The sequence below is a fragment of the Dermacentor variabilis genome, chromosome 1 (genome assembly GCF_050947875.1).
Source record: "Dermacentor variabilis isolate Ectoservices chromosome 1, ASM5094787v1, whole genome shotgun sequence".
Lineage (NCBI taxonomy): Eukaryota > Metazoa > Arthropoda > Arachnida > Ixodida > Ixodidae > Dermacentor > Dermacentor variabilis.
The window spans coordinates 199,869,169-199,893,719 of record NC_134568.1 but is presented as its reverse complement, the minus strand read 5'-3'; the positions used below and the strand labels follow the sequence as shown (position 1 = coordinate 199,893,719).

The 24,551-nt window shown below is 40.3% G+C and overlaps 1 protein-coding gene across 1 annotated transcript in view; it reads right to left on the bottom strand.

Annotated features, from left to right (window-relative positions):
- Positions 1 to 961: 961 nt before the first annotated feature.
- LOC142590822 (RING finger and SPRY domain-containing protein 1-like) overlaps positions 962 to 24,551 on the bottom strand; it is an 85,369-nt gene continuing 61,779 nt past the window's right edge. Inside the window, exons 14-15 of the mRNA XM_075703228.1 lie at positions 22,058 to 22,162; positions 962 to 9,967 (exon numbers count right to left, since the gene is read on the bottom strand). Coding sequence (XP_075559343.1) covers positions 9,880 to 9,967; positions 22,058 to 22,162 — 193 coding nt within the window. The 3' untranslated portion in view covers positions 962 to 9,879. The remainder of the gene's footprint in view (positions 9,968 to 22,057; positions 22,163 to 24,551) is intronic.

Sequence of the window (24,551 nt, the reverse complement as noted above, 5' to 3'; positions counted from 1 at the left end):
CTCTGTCCAATGTCTTTATACCTTTTTTTATTGTTCCTAAGCAATGGCACTTTTACCCGCTTTGGGGGACTGGCCAAGGAGCAGTCAATTTTAAAATAATCTTGAAATATTTATTTCATAAGTTAAATTTAATTTTTAGATGTCCAAGTATGGATGCACAAATTTGCCACTTTCATTCCAACTGTATGCTTGTAGGGGACAAAAGTGATTGTGCCCTGCAAGACGAAGGCCTCTCCCAGAAATCTGAAATTGCCTCTGTCCTGCTAAGCCAAATCCATGCAATGCCTGCAAAGTTCCTGATCCCAATACTGCGTCTAATCCTTTGTCATCCTTGACTGCATTTTCTTTCCTTTGGTACTCATTCAGCTACTTGTATAGATCAATGGTTGTGCTTTCTACACATCACATCACCTAAATTCAGTTGAACTTCTCTACCTCAACTTGACTGTCTATGTTCTGTAATCCACTCTGCTATTACATTCTGCCTATAATTTTCCTTTCCATTTCTGGTTGCATGGTTCTTCATGTTTTTATTCTCAAAAAGTGGCTGCATAGGTTAGTACTAGCAATAGAATGATTACATTTTTTTTTTCTCAGCAATATCGGAACGCAACTGTTTACGATGTGGCACTGCCTGCCAATGCATAACCACCCATTTTTTTTTTTTTGCCTTGGCAGACTTGCTTCTCATGATCCAAGTCTCTGCAACTATGCTGCAACTGTAGATAAATGTATTCCTTTACTGCAACAAGAGATTGACCACCTGCAAGAAACTTCTTGTTCCAGAAACTATTGGAAGATATTTAGTTAATGCTTTTATGCTTTTATTTATGCATGGTTTGCACATCCCTAGATTTAGTCTATGGTGCTGTGAGCATGTAAAATGTTGCTCTTTCATGCAGAATGAATTTATGTGCTTAGCAGCCTAAAAAATTTGAAAATTGAAACAAAGAAATTTCACTTCGTCAGCAGCACTTTTAATCAACTGGTACATATGATGTACAATATACGACAAGCTCCATATTTACATGACTCCCAAGTGGCCTCGCAAGCAAGGCTAGAAAATGAAAAATATTTGAATGTATATTCTTTAGCTGGAGAAAGGAAAAAAAAAAGGTGACTAGATCCTGTACAGGTGACCTACATGCCGCTGGGATACAACGGAAACATCCAGTGAAAACCCTGTGCAATAAGTCAATGCAATTAACATGGACAAGCAGTAGTGACAGCGTATTCATCTCCTTAACAATTCTTGGTAAGAAAGATGGCAGCACTGACAAAGTATTTCATAAAAATACAGCTTGAGCCAGCACAGCTTCTTCATGAGAGATTATTGATGCTTACCTAAAGGGCAGAGCCATCTAAAATTGCCAGATCCATTTAGTTCAGAATTGGGAAGATAAAAAATAATCGCGAGATAATTTTGAGCTGAAAGTGCTTGCAGAGAAAGCTTTGGGACATCAATTCACAAACTCTTCTCCGCATGAGCACAAAATATCCAAAAACATTTCAATCTAAGCATACAAGACAGTAACATTCCTCATTGCAGCACTGCAGAGGTGAACACAAGCATTTCTTACAGTGAATGAGCAGTCTGTCTAGAAGGGTTTGTCCTCCAACATACTGTTGTTATAATCGGTCATACAACATATGATTAGCCTTGGTATGTTTAAAGGCCTTGTCACACTGGCTGTAGCTTGACTGTAGAAAAGTGATTATCAGTAAACAAATATGCCTACTGACAACATTCCACACCATACCATAGTAGCAAGGTGTGGAAAGTCTTATTTAACATGCCAGTTACATTACTTTAAGCACCATTCACATTCCACAAATTATTTTATCTCTCAAAACATAGTTTCACAAGCCAACATGACAAAATTCATGCTTTTTGTGCCAATGCTAACAGAACTGCTGCCCTGCATGTCTTCAAGGTACTGACATCGAGGAAATGGCAAACTAATGCACTTTCCCCTCCTACTTGCTGCCAAAATTTTGGGCCTTTACACAAGCTGTCACATTTTTCAAGCAAAAATGGTTGTTTGCAACTTGTGCACAGAAGTTGAAAAGCAGAGGGACTGAAAACCTGTGCACACACAAGAAGTATTCTAACAAATGCATGGCAAGAAATGCAAGCATTTCACAAAACTACTTTCAAGCTTACTTTCAAGCAGTAATTGAAGCTTGATACCATTTGCCATCTTGCAAATTGGTCTATCTTTTCCAGCAGTCTGAAGATTTACAATCGTAGCCATAACGAGATAATGACAGACATACTGCCTTTATGCCTTTTGACAGATCATACATATGCTTCATTCTTTGTGGACTGCATTTAGGGTATGCACTGTTCTAGAAGGCAAACAGCTTCAGCATATGGGCTCTAATAAGTCTCAAGGTATTGCTAATTGGGTCATCCTCCAAACAAAGGTAACATATGTGGAACAGAAAATATGATTCCTGATGCATTTCCTAGAAGTGACTTACGATGCAATGACACAAGGCCCAGCCAAACAAGAATGTAAAAACAGAAAAGATACACACCACTGCATACTTTGTGCGTTGCGCAGTCAAAACCCTGCACTTTTGCAGCCTCCATCCATCACTAGATACACGACTGTTAGTGTCGGCTCACATGGATGACAATGTCTAGTGCCTGACTTCATAAGAGAAATAACTAGAATGTGCAATAAACAGGAAAGGGCAGGGTGATGCAGTTTCATCTCAGCTGAGCCACTCTGGGCATTTGGTGCTTTTGTCAGCTGCTGTCGTAACTTAAGGCCTAAATAAAACTGTCAATAACCTGTAACACCTTTGGGCATAAAGGTTAGCTGAAGTAAATTTGTAACTGAAGATGTATTAAATATTGTTTGGTGGATCATGCAACATACTTGCACTTGCCAAAACTGCTTATCAATGTCTCATGGCATATAGTGCTTTAAAATTTTGTAGTGTAGGAATTACAGTGTAATAAAGTGTTAGTAAGAATATTGATTGTTTTTTTTTTTTGTTATGAAGGTCCCTTTAAGCACATAAGCCATCGTCATCAAAAATATGTTTGAGGGAACCATTTTAGCTGAACGAACCTGACTGGAACATCAACATCCCACCAGCAAATATGTGTTGGTGCAATAGTCGCAAGTGTACATGACGATACAACAGGGTGAAGAGCTAGACAAGTTGTTGCACAACCACACAAAATTAGCAGGAAATATGAAGACACCAAGGTGAAACAACCACACAAATAAACTAGTTGTAAGCATGAAGATTTAAGGTGAAGATAGCCCAGCATTGGCCCATCCTCTTCCTCACCCTCTGGTTACCTTCGTTATTTGTGTGTACAAAATGATATATGAACTGTTAGATCTTTAAAGTGAAAACCAGTTATGAAGAAAATATTGTTGGTGACAAACGAATTATTAGCACCTTCTCGGTCACTCTGTCCCAGATTCAATGTTAAATTGCATGAAACATTAAGAGGGACAGTAGCCGGTTACATGAAAATGTCATTAGGCAAATGCTGACATTAATTGAGCAAAGCAGTAATGGTCAGTAAGAAAGCCTTGTAATGTGTGGTAAAAAAAAAATACTGAAAAATTTAGCTCTAGCGTGAAAAAATGTCATCTTCTGCCATGAAGAGTCAAATGGCACTGGTACATTCGAATTAAATGGACTTTACCTAGTAGTTGCACACAACTGTGCAATGATGCGGAGGTTGCTGCTGTGTTGCCTTATTGCCTACAATAAGCAAGACACCAAACTGTTTCTGTGTTGCAGCTACTTTAACAGTTCTGGGTGCTTTAGTAGTCTTTCTCATACTTTCTAAAGCTCAGCCAGATTGGCCACTGAACAATGGATCCCACAAGCAGTAGACATCGGCACAATGTAACCAATTACTGCAGTTAATCCAGCCATCTCTTTTATTATTACTACTTTTGTATGACATACTGAGACTGCTGGCATTGCCTGGCATGCAAGGCAACATGGTATTGTAACAAACACTCTGTGGTACTACAGGTGCTTTTCTTGGCTCTAGAATGAAAAGGAGCATCTTGCTTGGCACCAAATATTAAATGTTGCATGCATGTTGGAAAGGGCAAGATGGGCCATCTTTTTGTAGCTGATCTTGTTCACTAATGGTGCTGAACAGTCCAGTTACAGGTGTTCCACTGATCATGCATACTTGGATATCACTGACATAAGTAGAAGCTGCCAGCAAATTCAGTTACAAGTGGTCATATCACTTGCACAATGTGCAGTCAGAATAACATTCACCACAGGCTCACTGTACATCATGTGACACAACTGCCGCACAATTTAAAAATAAAATAAAAAATGAAGTAAAATAAATAATAATAATAAAAAAGGAAGCGCATTCAACAGACTGCTTTCTATTCAAACACACAAATTCTATAACCAAGTCAAAACACAGTCTAATCATCACCCTTGAACTTGCAACCCTGAGCAATGAATTGAATAAAAGACAAATGACATAGATACTATTCAAACACAATAGCCATTATTCTCTGTGCCTGAAAGTGTGAAGTTACTAACATTCAACACAGCCACAAAGCAGGCCACTTGCTAAAAAGTATAGAAACCACACTGTTTGCACAGCACAAGATACATTTTGGGCAGTACAGCCAGTCCCACCAAGCAATAGCTGCCCATTATATGTGACTGAATACAATGCTATGAACAGTCAACTCATAGCAATGGTGGAAGGAAGGTGAGCATTGGTGACCAATCAGCTTCCCCGCATTTTATATATTCTGGCACAAAGTTTTCTAGAAATGACATGAAAATATGCAGCTGGAGTCAAGCAATCAACTTATACTGGACATGACAGGCTACAGCTACAAGCAGTGTAAAGACTGGCAAGAGAGAGATGAAAACATTTTGTAAAAGGAGCAAAAATAACAAAAAAAAGGAAAGGGGGGAGAGTGCTGACTCCTATGTGGGAGGGGGCTTTCAATGGGGTGCCTAAATTACTTGGGTTGGAGCCTGAATAAGAATTCTTTAAACATGCTCAGAGCTGGCAGCATTTATCTAAGTTAACCAAAACACTGCTTTCAAATAAAAAAAAAAGTACAATTGTTTTGCCTCACATAAGGTGATGGGCCTGGCTTGGCACTTTTCAGTAGCCCATAAGTTTACTGGGACATTGCAGGGCTGTGAAGTGATAAGGGTGTAGTAGAGTGAAAAAATGCTCAAGAGAACCATATTTTTTCTCCAACATCTACCAGATGCAAGTCAAAAACAGTGTCAGAAAATCAGACCTCTCCTGCCACAGTTTGACCAGATTTGAAAGTTCTAATGCAAAGGCTGTCCTTCAATGCACAATATGCAAACAATACAATGAAGAGGGTTCTTTTTAACAGTGTTTCATACACACAACAATGCATGCACATTGCACACACGTGGATAAATCTCCACACATGCACTCCAACATCCTGACAGTGTTCCAGATGTGCCAAACACCAGAAGCTTCTCTGCCAAATGAAAAATGGCCAGTGCTCTGCCCGTTACACCATGGCTGTGATAACTGTACATAACAATCGGTCAACATTAAGTCGCATCTCGGAAAGGATGCTAGTTCTGGCATTCTAGTCCAATTCATTAGTGCAAGTAGAAACCGTAGGCTTGCATGCAATAGAATTCAATGCCGTATCACCTTTCTTTCAAAAAGCATATAAAATATAAACTGGATCACACCCCTCTTCACACCAAATGTAATTGGACAGTGTGAGTGCGGCTGGAGTTTCCACACAATTGCTTATTGCAATAAAAAGCTTTGCTAAAGATAGTACACTGCAAACAAATGAAACTGATGCTTCCTAATGTGCTCTAAAACCCTAGTATTGAAATAGTGGATGTAAAGTTAACTATTAAGAAGCTAACAGGCACTAATTATTTAAGAAAAACACAAAAGAAAAAAATACTGAAGGCTTCTTCAGGTGGTTGCTAACATAAAACACTTGGTTTCACCTGCATAGATGGCACTGCCTTAAGGAAAAGTGGCTGCATGTTAACTGGATACCTCCTAGATGAGGGAAAGGAAACAAATTCTTACTGTGTACTTTTTTTTACTTTACAACAAAACGTGCAATAATTTAACCAGTGTTTACTGTACAGTTCAGCTTGTCAAATTTTCAAGGCCAGAGCATTTGAAGTTAATGTGACATCTCAATATGCTTGCACCATGGTGTTTTCTTCGTTCGTATAGTGTACAGGCTTATTCTCTGCAACCTAAGGCAATGCTGCAGATGATCAACCTGCACTCACCGTCATCGCGGTTGTAGATTTCCAGTAGATCAAAAGCAAAATAGGCTACAGCGTCTACAAACAACTCCGATGAATGAGAGGGCTGAAGTCTTTGCTTGGCTACAAGACTTTGCTACTATTTCATTCAATTTAAAACAATATGCATACATTGTGGTTTGGAAAGAAGCTGACAATATGGATAAATATATGTGTTTGTTTAAACTACAATTGCCACAGCATTTAGGCATGTGCTGTCCAGCATGCTGTGATGTAGCTTTGAAATTCAGGTGATTGGGGGAAAATGGGCAAAGGAATTCCACATCGTGATGGCATGTACATCGTAAAAGAGAGAGAGAGAAGGGGGGGAAGGCAGGAATTTATTTGATGTCTTTAAACCTTTAAGCAAACTCAAAATACTTTTTTCCAACCATCTTTTCCAACATGACATGCTACACATAAAGTGCTTTCAAAGTTTTATTGTACAGTGCTATTGTACAGCACTTATTGTAAGTGCTAGTGATACAAATCCACAAGGTTTGTATCGACAGAATAAATTAGTGATAGAAGTTTCTTCTTTTTATTTTGCTGTCCGTGCACCACTAGTGCCAAAAATGAACTGATATTCAGCTATAATGTCCATATAACAACTAACTTTCCAATGATTGATTTACTTAGTCTCCCAGGAATCACACAAAAGCTATTTTCGAAACCACAAAAGTTTACAGCTTACCATTTACCATTTTTTTTACCATTTAGTTTACCATTTACAGCTATGCTTCCACATTTGCAAGAACCATAATTTGCTAAAGCAAAAGCTATACAGCTATACAACCAAGGCAGAGCTCAAAACAGAAGAAAACTACTCTTTTTCAGTGAAAAAACAAGCTTAAATTCCTTTGGAGTGGCACATGGCTGACAGCCTAGTACTGATGGCTAGATCTACCCATGAAACATTAGATCAGGACATTAACAGTAATGCAAAGTGATTTACACATTTCCTTTCAAGAGCTGTTCTGACACAAGTAGGTTGTATAGTAGCTGTGTTAATGTTTTAGCAACCATGAAAAAAGATCTGCTACAAAAATTTTGAGCTGTTTATCTTCATGCAATATTTATGACAGTCCACATATGTCTTGGCTAACTCATGCAATTTTCATGGTGAAATGGCAGTTATCAGGACCGTTTGACAACAGCAAGGTACCACCTTGGCGGTGCACTGTTGAGGTACTTTGCAAGCTAGATTTAGCATGTAGTATGCACATTATAAAATAAATCTCTCTTCACAAACTCTCGCATCAAATATACTAATAATTGTCATAGCTATGTCCTAATATGTCCAAGTTTTTGCTGCTTGTTGCTTAGATAATTCAGTAAGGACTGAAAGCAAGAGTGCTGGCACTGCAGTTCAAATGAGTACCAAGAGGGGAAGGGGAGGTGTCGTGTGTGTGTTCTTCTTGTGAAAAGTGTGGTATGCCAAAATACAAACAAAATGAGAACATAATAAACAAACGATACGTTGTGTAGAAATTTTGCATGAATGAAGCTTATTGAAAGGCTTTGTGTAAACTTTGGCACACTCTTAAATCTTCATGTTGTCGTTGAAAATCATTTCTTCTCAGGCACATTGTAGCCTGCAAACAACCTAGCATTAAGTGCCGCTGATGAGCCAGCTGGCATGATAAGCGGCCACACTGGATCGTTGCCGAGAAGATTTATAGAGAGAAGCAGGGGACTTATTGAAGAAAGCTCAAAAGAAAGTGAAAGGATGCATGGTTCAGTCTCGTAACTTCGAAATTCATGACATTGAAAGGTCTGAGGAATTAGCAATGAATGTGATTTCTACAACTCAGTTGTCTGCTTTATAAGAACACCTGACAGAATGCTGGCGACGCAGCTTATGATGTGCCAGATTATGGAGAACTGAAAAATTGGCAAATGGCGTGTCACTGTGTGGGTCGAACTGGCAGCCAGCACAGTGAGTGAAAAATCGGTGGTGCTGGTGGAAAACCAGTGAGGTGGCAACCCTATGTGCTTGGCCGTGCCTAGCTCCTTGTAGTTCGATCTCTAATTTGAGTGAAATTAGGGATGGTTCAGTGTCATCTATTAGTAGTACTGAGTTCTGATGACATTGAACTAAAATGCAGGCATAACAGTAAGCAAAAAAAGATCATTCTGTATATGGCTGTGCATCCATGCTTTAGGAATAAGAACACTGCTAAGAGAATTGTTACAAGACTCTCCAAAAAATGCTGAGAATGCAGAAGTTCCCAAAGAAAATTAAGCTTAGTTTGTAACCAATGTGCTCCTCATATGTTCTGTCATCAGCTACAGCTGTCACAGATGGTACTTTGACTAAATAGTATAGCAGTGCGAATGGTTAAAGCAGATGGACATTTTCTGCAGACATTTGTCATTGTAAAACTTTGTTAGCAGTGCACCTGTGCTGTGCTTTGACAATTAAATTTAAATTGTGTGGTTTAACGTCCAGAAACTGTACAATGGATAATGAGAGACGCTGCAGTGGAGGGTTCTGGATTAATTTCTATCACCTGGGGTTCTTTAATGTGAACCTACACATAAGTGTTCTTGCAATTTTCCCCACTGAAATGCAGCTACCATTCCCAGGAATTGAATTCATGACCTCATGCTCAGCACCAGAACACCATAGCCAATGAGCCACCGTGGCAGGTTCTTTGTCGATTTGCATCTGCCCCATCCTGCACAGATTTGCGCCCAACACTGGCATTTATTGATCTTGTCACAAGATTTTACTGCCTGCTTTAAACGCACATTACAGTGACTTTGAAGAGGTCAGCACATTGACTTTGCAACATAGTATTTCTGCTACGACTACCACATGTGGACTTCAGAAACATTCAGCATGCTACATCCAATGTCAGCATTCTCTTTTGATTTACTTTGCACAATTTTTGTTCATTATAATAGTTTTCAACGCCTAAGGTACAAAAATGATGTGACCCAGCGATTCTGACCACAGCAAACGTGAGCATGCACAGGAAAATGGCACTGCTTATGAAAGCAGCAAGAAATGTGCTAGTGCACAATGCAATGCTGTGCTGGCTATTGTAGTGCTGATGCAATGCCACCACCGCACAGTCAATATAACATCACAAAGTTCAACTGTGACTGGCAGCAGTTGCTTATGCCAGTCTTCCAAACCAATCACAAATCAATGCTAACATTTTACCGGGAAAAATGCAGTCATAACATCATATAATTCTGAAAATGCCCCGTCAGAAATTATGTGACACTATCAGAACTAACTTTGTTCAAACAACTCTAGGCCACATGTCTTTCTTTAATTCAGTACCTACAGTAGATGCTTGAGATAGTCTATGGAAGCATGCTTCCATTGTTGGAAACACACAAACCCTTTAGTGCAAAGAAACTAACAGTGATAGAAACAAAAGTTAGAACAGCTTCACAAGTATCAGTAACCCACATTTTCATTCCAATCTGCATGCTACACTCTTTTTTACACTACACCACATTTCTCCAGCCATCAGCTGAAAGCCAGTGGACTCTGCGACTGTTACATTTGTAGGCATGGTATCTCCTGAACCAAGCAGCACTGCCAGCAGGCTTGTAGTCTAGAAGTTACAGAGACACTTCTATCCGTTCCCGGATCTCACTTCGGCACATGGGGCACACTTCCAGCTGCATGGCACACTCACTGCAGAAACCCCTGCACACAGACAAGCACCGAATGTGACGTCAATTTTTGCTGGGCAGCCCTAATTCACTGTACAAGGTATGCATTACTTTTGTACTCAACAACAGTGAAGACCATGCACTAGAACTGTTTGAACTTAGTTTGAAAAGTTGTATCCTAATATTATATGGTGGTTAGTACCATAACTTTAGCCAAGGAGGAAGTATGTATGTGCATTCACAGTGACACAAAAAACTGGTGCAATGTATGTATGGTAACTAGGGGTGTTCAAGTAGTGAAAGTTCGTAAATGAATCAAACAAATATTTTAGAAAAATGGTTGTCGAATGTCAAATCAAATATTGAATATTTCCATATTTCTTTAAAGTTTGATTAACAGCACAAGTGCACCAGAGGGGACAGAAGAGAGAATAGAGCGCTGATTCCGACAGTTTATGTTCTTATCAGAATGTATCGCTAGTTATATAGTCACACACTAGCACACCAACCATGTGCAGAACACCGTGACAAAGCCACACAAAATTCAACGTTGTGATAGCCCGAGGTATCTAACCTTGCCAGTGAGCGTGGCAGTGGGGGCATTGATGCACCCATCCTTTAAAGGGATACTAAAGGCAAACATTAAGTCAAGTGATAGATTAGAGCTCGAAAATCTATAAGAAGTCAATACTACCGCAAAGAGAGCTTTAGTAATAGAGAAATTGAGGTAAATGCAGGACAAGATCAGAGATTCCCCCAGGATATTCAAGTACTTGCCCGATGGCGAACACACTCCTCATTAAAATTCTGTAACTGGTACTCAACCAGTACTTACAAAACTTTTCATTGTATTGCATTAGAAGACGAATTTTAATTTTTAGAAAAATGAACTCATTGAATTTTTTGTCTATCCCAGGTTGGTCCATCTGGATTTACATTCACCACAGACTAAAATTGCAGTAATTCCATATATGCATAGAATTGCACACGATCTGAAAAAGGTCACCCAGCGTGTAAACGTCAAAGTTGTTTTCTCTGCCCTTGAAAAATTAGGCAACCTTTGCAAAATGACCGTCCCAGCATCTAGGCCCAAACGATGGTGCTTTATCACACACAAAAATAAATTTATGGACTGCACAAACAACATGGTATATTGAATCCCGCTATCCTGTGGTAAATATTACATCGAACAGACATCGGAAAGAGCACAAGTACAATGTTGACTGTGAAAAATAGGGTTGGCTTTCTGCCCACTGCTGCACGTGTGGATGCAAGCCAAGATACAAAAAATGTATTATCATCGCAAAACACAGGGATCGTGTCACGCATGAGATAATTGAAGCAGGAAAAATCCTATGTTTAAAGGATGGGTGCATCAGTACCTCCTCTGTCGTGCTCACTGACAAGGAGGTCAGATACTTCGGGCTATCACAACGTTGCATTTTGTGTGGTTTTGTCATGGCATTCTGCGCATGGTTGGTGTGCAGCGATGCTTTCTGAAAAGAAAATAAACTGTTGGAAGTCAGCACTCTGTTCTCTCCTCTGTCCCCTATGGTGTGTCCTTTGTTCTGTTAATCGAACTCTAAAGAATGTTTCACCAACAAGCCCAATTTTACACCCTTCTTTCTTATTTCTGAAAAAAAGTTAAGCATAAAGTTTGCATGGAGCCTGTTTAGTAATACATTGAGGCTTATTTACATTGATACATGCACATAATGACATTTGTAACTGGACATTCCCAACTGGATAAGAAACGACTGCTTTCAGTTGTTTGGTGCACCACAACAATATGACAGTAATGAAACTAGAAAAGAGCATCTCGACAGATGCACCTACAGTACATTACAGAGTCGTGCGTTCGTTGAAGAAGTTGGATACTATAGTACCGCACATTGTTTTCAATTTTAAAGGAGTGCAAATATGGTGATATTGGTTGAATAATCAGCTGCCTTGCCTAAATGAAGACACCAAATTTGTATATAGGTAGCCTAAAAGTGTGGCATTCTAAGATATTGAGTGACTAGAAATTATTTAGCTGCAGTTATTTGCCCTGTTTATTCGCTCAGAAACTGCTGCCTCTGAGCAACAACCACGGCTCTCCAACAGCTGAATCAGTCGGAACAGTCCACACTTGAATCAATCTGTCACCTTCGAGAGCCTAATATGCGTTGTTACCTCTTGTTTACGAGTAGAAATGAATACAGCAGAACCTCCTTGATATGTTCCTGTAACGTACGTTTTCCCGGCGCCAACGTTCTCAATCGAGAACACAAAAAATGACCCAATAGAGTTATGTTTATTTTTTAGCAGTTTATACGTTCCCGGCAAACACAATTTTTCGGCACCAACGTTTCGTACGTCGCAAAACTGCGATCGCATGGTACGTTTTCCGGCCATTAGATCCCATGTAAATGAGAAAATGTGCGAGGCACGCGCGATCGAGAACAGTATAGCTGCCTGCCATGGCAGCTTCACTTTAATCCTCACCCGCCCGTCTCACGTGAAAACGACGGCGCTCACAGTTTCTTATTCCGGTACCAGCAAATATCCGCACGGGTCGTCGCACGCCGCATTCACAGCTATCCACCGCCAAACCTATTGTGATAAGAATCTTCACTTATCCATTTTACAGCGCATGGTGCGTAGTGCCACTGGTAGCATACTGCATGCTTTTAGTAGACGATAATCCAAACATGCCGCCTTTCCCTACTGCAGGCGGCACAATGTGGGCATCACGTTTTGCTTTGGCGGCATCTCGCAGCGGCGTGGCCCACCAGCTCGATTTTGTTTAGGTTTCTCGTTGCCCTCTTAAAACACCATGCAATAGGAAAAGAACAAAACATGTCTCAGGCCGCCAGAGCACCACCAGCACGGCGCGTGTCGGCGTCTCATCCCACAACGATCCGCAGACTCAACAATGTCAAAATTTTTTAGTTATTCGGATCATATGTTCTCCCGGTTAGTAAGTTTCTTTTCTCGCGACTTTTTCCAGAACGTATGAACGAGGTTCTATTGTATATTCAAAAATTTTGAAAGGTAAATCACTGAATTGAATAGCAAGGACTCTTCAATTCATACTTGAAATTTCAAATATTTGCATACACATAACAGCAACCCATCAGCATGCTTCAGAGCAGAAGGTATAAAGAATGTTGGAATAAATAAATTCAGGTGTGCAACACAAGCACACATCGACTGAGTGAAAATGGTGTTCCCTCTACAACACACTCCATTGAGGTACCAACGCTCATCCTGATCAAGTTTCCATTATACTTGGAGTACTGATACCGTGGTTGACTGAGCAAATTTAATGTCACTTTGAGTGAGTACATGGCACCTCACTGAATGTCACTTTGGTGGCACAGTACTATATACTGCTAAAGGAAAGAATGGCGGTGGTGATTGGCAGGACAAAAATGATATTTTTATTGGTATTTTGAAAGGTGTCATTAATGTAATACATCACTACTTGTTGCTGCACTAGTTGGTTCATACTTATTATGGTGTACTATGAAATAATGTGATAAGGTGTCATTAATGCTTTATTTTATAATGAAAAACCCATATTCCAGGTGTTTTGAGATAATTAGCTTTCTGTGAAATAGTGAAAGTGTTGATCATTTAAAGCCCAGGCAAGCAAGCAGCAACTAGAATATGACATGCGACAAGGTGTAAGAGGCACTTAACTGAATGAATGAAAACACCTCTGAATGTATTGTGAAATGCCTATGTTCCGTTTTATAGCTTAGCGTCGTTGACCAGTCTGTGTTTTCAGCTGCATCGATGGTGTAGTGGATGTGGTTTGTGGCTATACTGTGTGCTCAGAGAAGGGGGAACTACATTTCAGCAAACATTAGCACAAGTCAGGAGCATATGATGTTCAAATAAACATGAAGTAAATACTGTAAAACCTATGAACACAGTAAAACTATCGTGAACCTAGGCCATACATTACTTTTCTGTAACATATCAAGGCCAAAGGACAACTGCATGTTAGAATAATTAGACGTGCATGCTGACACAATAATGGCAGTCACTGATAGAGCAAAAAGGAAGTTTGAAATGCTTCTTTCTGTCAATTAAAACAAACACAGTTGCAATAACATGCGACAAAATACCAAAGTCATCATTTTGCATATTATTCATGTTCACTCTTAAAATTGCTGCTGCTGATCCTACACAGCTGAAGGGCATGTGACCACGACCATGCACGACTACAGTTAGTGACCATGTGATCAAATGAAGTGAGTTCAGTAAGAAAAATTACTGTCAAGTGCATTTTTGCAGTGAGTGTCACTAAACTTTCTTGCCTCATAGCCACCAAATGATAACTCATGACTGTGAGAGACAGCAAACTGGAGCATTTCACAAGCTCAAGCTTACCCAAAAGCCCGAGCCAGGCTCGGGCTGGGCTTGGGTCTAGAAGCTTTAGGCTCGTCAGGCTTGGGCTTCAGTTGGACCCATAATAGGCCTGGCTATAGTATTTGTAACTTTGTAAGACCGTGGAGTGTAAAAATTGCCGTCCTTACAGAATTTAGAGTTAGTGGCATCTGTTGGCCTACGGGGAAGCAGGAGCGGCCAGGCTACGACACAGTAGTGGTACACTCCACTGATTAGTGTGCGTCAACAGTTGCCCCCGGTACCTGGCAAAATGGTACCAGTGACCACCCGTGTCTACTTACGCCCCACTTTTTTCATCTTCGCGACCCTGGGAAACTCTGGTCAAAGTAGTTCCCACGTTATTAAGACCTCAGATTCTTTGAGGTGAGCTTTGTACTCAGATGAGAGACGGACGACCCAACATTCAAATGTTGGTTTTAAGATGGCGATGCATCATAAACTTGGGGGGGTGGGGGGGGGGAGACAAATTAAGAAATTAAATTCTAGGGTCTTACATGCCAAAACCATGATGTGATTATGAGGCATGCTGTAGTGGGGGACTCTGGATTAATTTTGACCTCCTGGGGTTCTTTAATGTGCACCAAAATATAAGGAGATGAGCCATGTTTTGCATTTCACCCACTACTGAAATGCAGACGACAAAGTAGAGAGATTTATCATGCTGTCATAGGCACCAAACTGAATACATAAGGAAAGGGGACGGATAATGGCGTTAGACGCATATTTCCTTGACAGAATGGAGTTTAATTGCGATGGAACTGAAGAGATGGGACACATGATTGAATAGTGGAAACCTCACATAAAAAAAATTTCCTAGATTGACGGTCTTTAGTTGCCTAACGTATTCTTCATAACAGCAGCCACAAGCACAAGTAGTGAAAAAAATTTTTGTGCAAGCTGGTTACATTTTTCAAAATTGAACAATATTTTGGTTATGCACACAAAAATATTTAGACTTTCGGTGGCAGTGAATAATTTGGTGCCTTGTATTGGCTTACCTTTGGATATTGTAATGCAAAAACAAATATGAAACACATTTAAAACACTTTCTACACTTTAAAACACTTTAAATACAGTAATACAGTAGCAAATAAATTCTGGAATATTTGTTCACAAATTATGCTGTGCGCTAAGATATAGTGCAACTCGCTACTTTTCCATTTAATTCCTTCATTCTTTGTCCAAGCGAAATGAATAATGTACCATAGTTCTTCACATAATTAGACTGAAATAAATGAATTCACACCTTCAAGTATTCTTAGATAAACACTCCAAATCAATGTGGATGCTGCAAAATCTTGCAATGTTGGTGACGGGGATGTGAAAAATAAGAGAAAAAAAATCTCAATAAATATTTTAACAAAGTTTTTACAGGCTAGATGGTGCAGCCCTTGTGTTCACTGACTTGTATTCATTCTTTCTGAAGCTATGCGAATTTGCTAGGAATTAGCGTGAGCAAAGAACAGAAAAAAAAGAAACTGTATTGTCTACACTGTACACGCACTGTGCTTAAAAACTCACATGTTACAATAAAAGTAGACAGAACCATAATTCACTCATATTACAAAACAAAAATACTTGAATTGCTGACCACAAAGTTGACATTAGAATTAAGCTGAATAAAGCAATAAAATCTCACGGTTTCATATGACAATACTGTCACACATGAGTGTTACCTTTGCATGTACAATAGAACTAGAAGTGCTTCTAGCGGCAGCATATTGAAGAATCCACAAAGCCTAGAGACCAGCATATTTAAATTTATATCCCCACCAACCTTATGTGAGGAAATAAATGTAATGCGCAAAATTCAACACAAGGACTCCTAAGCCCCAGCCAACATGGTTTCAGGCGTGGTTTATCTTGCAATACACAGTTAGTAGAGTTTATTCATGATTTAGCCTTGGCAGTTGATAAGCAACAAGTTGTGGACTGCGTTTTCTTAGATTTCAGTAAAGCGTTTGATGTAGTCGCACACAGTCTCCTACTCTCCAAATTAAAAGCTTATAACTTGGATGGTAAAATGATAGCCTGGATTGGTGAATATTTGTCATTGCAGAAACAGGCTGTGGTTCTGAATGGTATATTTTCACAATATGCATCAGTTACGTCGGGAGTTCCCCAAGGCTCAGTGTTTGAGCCACTATTGTTTTTGCTGTATATTAATGATATTTCAGCTGGTATACAGTCTTCATTCAGGATGTTTGCCGATGATTGTGTTGTTTATAGCGTCATAGATGCCATTTCCGATTCACAAATCCTGCAAGTTGACCTAAACACTATAGCAGACTGGTGTGTGCGTTGGGATATGTCATTAAATATAACTAAGACTGTTCACGTCACCTTCACAAGAAAATGAGCTAATCATCCGTATAGGTATAGAATTCATGATTCAACTCTAAAAATAAGCAAGGAATTTAAATATCTAGGTGTGTTTTTTACTTATGATTTACGATGGAACAAGCATGTTAACTATATTGGAAATAAGGCAGCATCAGTTTTGGCATTCTTGCGGTGCAATTTTAGTCATTTACCGAGTAACTTAAAAACGCAGTTGTATTTCAGTCATGTACATTCAATACTTGAATATGGATGTGTTTGTTGGGACCCACACACATCTGAGCTTATAAATAAGTCAGAAAAAATCCAGAATAGGGCAGTTAGATTTGTTCTTGGTAACTATAGCCGGCAGCTTAGCATGACAGAAAGCAAACTTAAACTTAAATGGCAAGAGCTGAAGGATCGTAGAAGGCATATCAGATTAAAATTTTTCCACAATATTTATTATTCTAAAACAGGTATAAACCGCAAACAGTATATCCAGGCACCACACTACATATCTAAGCGACTTGACCACTGTTTGAAGGTCAGGGAATTTTCTTGTAGGGGTGACGTTTTCCGTTATTCCTTTTTTGTTAGAACTGTTCGAGATTGGAACAGTCTGCCATCGAGCATTGTATACATCACAGAAAATGATGCTGTTTTCCATGCATTGAAATAATTTGTTCATGTATTAATTCAAGTTTGTAACCTCCCTGCTGTAATGCCCTACAGGGCAATGCAGGTAACCAATAAATACAAATAAATAAAGGACGTAGTAAGAGACACGTACCAGTGCTAACTTTCAACTAACTTTATTCCTTGTCGCTTGTCAATATATGTGCTTTATCGCACATGTGTGAGAACATGTGATCACACTGTCACAAACACAGATTATAGCAAGTCGCACAAAAAACTTTCTTCAACTGGGCGGCGATGGGTCCACTCATGATGGAGTAGTAGGCTCCTGTATCCACTAAGGCAGTCGTCGTGGCCGTCGAGAAGCACATCAAGGTCGGTGGTTCTTTGTCGTGCGTTGCAGTTTGGTCTTGGCGTTGGGTCACGGCTGCATCATGATGACCTGTGACTGGAACGTCACGTCGTCAACTCTTCTTTTCTTGGTGTATTTTTTTCTTCCAGGCTTCGTCGGGATGGCAGCGTCTCGTGGATATGTCGTCGAGATAGTCTTTTCGGCGTCTTCGGTGGTGGCGGAGGATCTTCGTCAGTTCGACGAACAGCAACTGCACCTCCATCGGTTTCTGCTTCTGGTTTTCCGGATATGGGCTGACGGACCAGCCCCGGGCTGTGGCAACAGGTAGCTGCCTGGTGATGGCGAATGAGATGGTCGTCGAGGGTTCCACTGAGTGGCGGTGATGTAGTCGGCAATATCACGAGGCCACTCACCAAGTTGTGGGGGCGGCGCATTGACGGCAAACCTTCGTAGTCCCATTTCACGGTATGGGTACCAGCGGTAGATGTGGCCTGTTTCTCCGCAGTGATAGCAAAGCGGACGGTGATCGGGGGCGCATAAAACATTAGTCTTCCTTGGCATACTGCGAGGCACGAAGGGTTGGAGTGCTGGCAGTGGCAGCAGTGGACAATGGAACTGCGGCATTATCGGGCCCTGGTGTGAGCGCAGAGAGGGAACGGGATGCTGGGTGACGGCGGCATAGGTCATCGCTTCAGGCTCAGGCTGTGGTGATTCCGGCTGTGCTTCGGGAACTCCAAATGACCGCTGGATTTCATCTTGAACTATGTCAGCAATCAAATTAACTTGGGACTGATATGCTACGAACATCTGCAGTTCTTTGTGCACAACTTGTCTGATTGTCTCTCGTCAGTCATCGGAGCTGAGCATTTGAACTTATGTAGAGTCCGGCATTGAGCAGCGATTGAATTGCCTGGTGTGCAATTCTAGCGTCTTCTCAATCATCGTTGCTTTTGACAAAAATTCCGCTACAGTGGTGGGCGGGTTGCGCATCAGTCCGGCGAAAAGTTTTCTTTTACACTGCACATGAGAAGACGTACTTCCTTCTCGTCATGCATTTGTGGATCGGTGTGACAGAAAAGACAAGTCATCCCTTCCGTGAATACTGCGACATTATTGTTAGGGAGCTGCGATCAGGTTTATAATAGAAGTTCGGCCCTTTCTCTTCTGATGAAGCTGGTAAAAGTCTTCAGGAACTCGCTGCACAACAGGTTCCATGTCGTTAACGAGGACTCTTGATTTTCGAACTGGTGGAGTCCTCCAATGAGAAATAGACATGACGCAACTTGTCTTCAGGCTTCCACTTGTTGTAGGCTGACACTCTCTCAAATGTCTCGAGCCAGGTCTCCTAGTCTGCTCATGAAGCTCCGCGGAAGGTAAGTGGCTCCCAAGGGAAGCACTACTGTTGATGGCGACACTGTTGTCATCGTTGCTGCTGATTTGGTGTTAATCCTTCTGCTTTGCTCCAGTAGAAGACCATGCTCCAGGGACAAGTTTTGTAGTCTGCGGCTTGCTCGATGGCCCGGGGTGACGTTGGCGCTGTCTTCTGAGTTCAGGATTGGATCACGGCTTTTCAGGGGCGTTCGGTGCATGAACCTACCCACCACCTCCACCAGATGTCATGTAGTAGTGACAGTGAAGAAAGCAACAAAACTGTGAATGATGAAACTAACTTTTTATTGGGTGAACTTGTGCCCACAAAAGCAAGTTACACTCAATGCACAACAAAAGTGGCGAACACGGTCGGCGATCGTTAAAATCTGATCTGCCAGTCAAGTGCATCGGCTTTTATACATGAGTCATCGAAGGTTCCAGAGTAATCGGTGGTGCCTGGAGGTCTTCCAGAAAGTTCTACACAATTTGCATCACACATGCAATCAGATTACACAAGCTTCGGTGACAACAGAACCATTAATAACATTCGAGAAACTTTTGATAAATGCTGGCGCATCCCGCACTCAGCGATAACATTTGTTAGATGGTGAAAAGCACTCACCCGAGAAAGAAGATAAACAAGTCCATGTGTAATACTATGCTGTTCTTGTATCATTAATAAAGACAAACAATATTTCATTTCCTTATGCCAAGATTTATAGCCGCCTCATTACATGAAAATCTTTCATGAAATTTTAGCCTGAACAGCATAGCCTTATGGCACATTCCATTGGGCAAACAACAGGAGCACTCAAAAACATTCCCAAAGTGCTCTCTCAAGAATAGCTGCATTCCAATGGGTGAACAGGAGCGGGAGCACTGCGATCCAATGGTAGGAGAGGAGCAATTTGGTGATGCCGAGAGCAGTCAAGAACCCCCCCCCCCCCCCCCCCCCCCAGTTTGAGCTGCTCCCGCACAAAAAGTGAAGTGCGAAGGAAGTCACATGATGCAAACACATCATATCCTATTATTTTGGTTGTGTTTGCGTCGTTTTGGTTTAGTGTGCCACAGCAATGGTGGTTTAGAAGCGAAGTTCGCATGATAATCACCGTGGGAAAGTAAACATCCTGGTCACATGATACACCTTTGCCTTCACACCTTCACATATCATTGAGGGAGCAAGCACTCGCACTCTCGCTACGCTAATGCTCTGCTCCATGCCTTTGCTCCTGTTCTGCTAACGGAATGTGCCATTAGCTCATCTGGGCAAATAAGGAAAAATAATTTTTGTCCAGTTTATGGACACCTGCTGATGGATACATGGAACCACGTACACTTAATTAAATTAGCGTTTCGTGTCTTCATTGTTTTTGTTTCCACTCCAGTTTTTCCATATGCCTCAGTCTTGCAGCACAGTTTTTTTTCCCAATTCCTTGTAGAATATGTTTTACAGTGAGCATATTTCAGCTTCATACAATACCAAATTAGACCAAAGGTCTTGCTAATATATAAAAATGATTTTCACTGAAGCATGGTTCAGCTTTATCCAGTGGCTTTCAATCACCACAAATGCAATGCTGTAAAAACACTTCTGTGCCATCCATGGTGGTTTTGAAATGCTCGCAAAAGATCTCAACATATCCTGTCTGGCGAAGTCAACATGACCAGTACAGTGCGTAAACTATGGTAGGTATGGTGAGCTGGTAGGGAAAAAATATATTTTTGTGTAAGGCTGCAAAACTAAGTTCGTAATGATGTTTCTGGGCTAAAAGTGTGCAACACAAATAAGTGCTAATAACAAAAATTGAATGGCTATGTGTTTGACTTCATCTGAAAAATGGCCAGTGTGACACGCACTAATTTTGCAAATGGTGTGTTAAAGTGCTTGGTTTCACAGTGTGATTGCATGATAATGAATGAATGCATGCAAGCAAGCTTATGGGATTATTGTATTATGATGTCTTCTGTTCTTTAGCAAACAGCGCAAATAACGGGACACAGAAAAGAGGCACATGACACAGGCGCTGACTTCCAACAAGTATGTTTATTGCACAAGTGCAGAATATATAGGCAGAGAAGTAATAGTAAACATAAATTGTGTGAAAACATGAAAAGAATGACTTGAGATTGCAGGTGGGCAGAGATCGGTTAAATTTCAGTCAATGTCAGTCACTGTCATCCAAAAGCACACTGACCAGCGCACGCATGAAATTATTGAAGCATTTGCCATCATCCAACGTGGTCCTTCATGCATCAGTTCACCATCCATCCAGTTATTAGACAAGAAAATCGCGTATCTGTGAACTTTACCAATCTCTGCCCACCTACAATCTCAAGTCGTTCTTTTCAAGTTTTCACGCCATTTATGCTTTTACTATTACTTCTCTGCCTATATATTCTGCGCTCGCGCAATAAACATACTTGTTGGAAGACAGCGCCTGTGTCGTGTGCCTTATTTCTCTGTCCCGTTATTCACGCTGTTTGCTAAAGAATGTGTTTGTACCAATAACCCTGGCTATCCACTATTCTGAAATTCTTCTGTTACTTCAGCCTTAGTGGGCCAAGAAAAAATGCTTCCAATTATTACATATTTAAAGTGAATTTGCTCCTATTATGACTTTAGTACACAGATAAATTGAAAAGGTCAAGGTATATGGAATCAAATTAACAGCTGTGAATACTGCATCCCAGTGACTACATGTGCTTTCCAGCAAGACAAAGTCCCTAGTGTAAACACAATAGGACGCGACTTGGATGATTTTTGTTTCATTTTCAAATGAAATTAAAATTGAAACTGTTGTGTAGGCTCAGTGCAAACTACTAATGTTTTGCCTAAAAGAAGCAAGATGTATTAAGGGTTGCAATGGTTTGGTGGAATAAGCATGGCAATTGCCACACTACATTAGTACTGAACAGAAAGACAAATAACTCTAGTGCCAAGGTCAAACAGCTTACTACAAAAGTTAAACCATGGCAAATACCTATGGGCCTCTGTGCCACAACAGCTGCACAATGTAAGCAATAACCAAGTTGCACACTAACTTGTGTTGGCAAGGCTCCAGCCGGACAGCAGCACTGCGGTCAAAGCACAGGGTGCAAGAATCTTCACGAACACTACTGTGCCTTAGCTTCTCCATACGAATGTGCCTGGTAAAGAAATAAGGGCATTTAGTCAACTAGACCCTACAGCCAATGCAGTGACAAAGTGCGACACTATACAGCCAGAAAGGAACTTTAAGCATAAAACTCAAACGTACTAACTTGCCATACCTAATAAATCACTACGGCTACACTCAATATGTGCCTCTTGGCATGAAAGGGTGTTAGCAGATACTCAGACTTTGTCTGGTTACTTACTTTCGTGTCAACCATACTAACAACTTTAGAGTTATTTCATTATAGCTATAAGACATTATGTTGAATATGTGTTTTTTGATTCCTTGAGACTGGAACATCAGAATTCTGTACTGGTGATGAATGTACCGCCTTGGCACACAGATGAAGAGACCTGAATAAAAACATAATAACTACTTAACTTTTAGAGAACTCACCATGCTATCAGTACCACAGTGTCTCTCTTGTCTTTACTAAATTATCACTTGCAAATTTATTACCTATCAATATCTCAAAGACCACATGACTTGGGCTTTACATGCAGGGGACTTTTGATAAAGCACAGTCACCCTTATAAGTGAAAGATTTTTCTTGAACTACATCATTACAGTTCTCTTCTGCATTTACATGGCTATGCTGCACAGTAATCATATGCAGCCACTACTGTGCATGCTATCGCTATAAAGGGATTCCAGACACCTACCTCCTTTTCACATATAATGTGCATGCAAATACGGGCCAAAAGAATGCACCATCTTCAGGAACCATCAGATCTGAGCTTGTGCTCGCAAAGTTATGCTCAACCACAACTCTTCTATGTATAAAATAATCAAATAAAATTTAAGTCACAGCAGCTTGCAAAGCCACTGGTTTAGTCATGCTTTCATTCCTGCCATTTGATGCATTTGTGCCAGCTACCACTACAAGTTGGCAAGAGAGAATCTTGCCTTCTATTTAAAATACCATGCGCCACTTTCACATTATAACAAAGAACAGCAAAAGATAAATTATTCTATGCCATCTCGGCATCCATGGACAGCATTTAAGTGTGCTTTTCTTGTGTTGAAATCGCCACTTGTTTTCACATAAAACTTGAGGATTCCATATCAAAATGACAGATTTTATTTCTACTCTTGATTGTGCACAGAATATATTCTCATATTTACGTTCATCATCTCTCTAACGTTAGAGAGAAACAAAACGCACACACACACACATAAGAGAGAAAGAAAGAAAGGGCATGAAATACAATAACAAAACTACAAAATATTGTAGACAAATTCTAGTTGCTTAACCACAAGCTAGAGTAATTAAAGAACATACTAAAATATTACATGATAATTACTGTAAAAGATTGTGGAAAAAAGTGCTAAAAAATAGTCCTCCTTTCACTATATGCATCCCCCCCACTCCTACAAAAAGAGAAAGAGAGAGAAGCTATATCAGAACAAAAGACAATTTACGAAAGGAAAAATCAATTGCTGCTTCAAGTGCTGTAATTTTAGCATTTCTTAGTAAGCTAAATATGGTTCCATAGTTTTATCTATTTTTAACACAAGCACTTTCCTGCTCATGTTTATATCTAATTCCATCTCTCTGCGTGCCGAGCATTCCACTAAAGGCATCTTTTTATTGCTGCCAAAGAAAACTATTTTTTTATGAACTGAACTTCAACTGAACTTCGTTCCACTAATTCATTTTGTTACAAGTGACACACAGCCGCATTCACTGACATTGTTCTATGGAGAGACATATTTCTTTTATGTTTCTAGTGCCTAGATAAAAAATTGAGGATGCTTAAGCTTCACCTTTAAGAGTGGAACTCGATAGCATTCAAAGATCCTTGACTGCTTCTCATGCTTACCGGCAACTGCACCTTATGTAACCTTAATGTTTATTAGGAAATGCTACACAAAGGCGAGCTTTCTGGTAGAAATGTGGCCTCTTGCGTGGGCTGATCCTGAAGGAAGTGCACAGCCATCCCAAAAATATTACATAATTTTCAGGTTTCTGTTATTGTTTCGCACTACTAATATTTCAATAAACATAAAAAGCACATGCTGTTGGTGTTTTGTTTCATGACATTTGTTTGTGGGCTGTCATTCTCAAAATTTTGATGAATAACTTCATCAAGAATGTAAGACAAGGTATGAGCAACTTTAGTGATAGAAAGATGAGGCAATATAACCCACATATACCGCATGTCATATCGCAAGGCGTGGCATATACATATACCTAACTATATATGGGAATTTTTGCTCATGGGGACACCAGCGCCGGATGCCAATGCCATATTTTCTGCGACACAGGCCCTTAGTGCTGTCGCGTTAATATATTTGACATTTACAATCAAGGGCACCAGCAGTGGAAGCAGTTATCTGTCACTGCAAAGAAGAGGGTTCGTTTTCGATCACAATTAGAT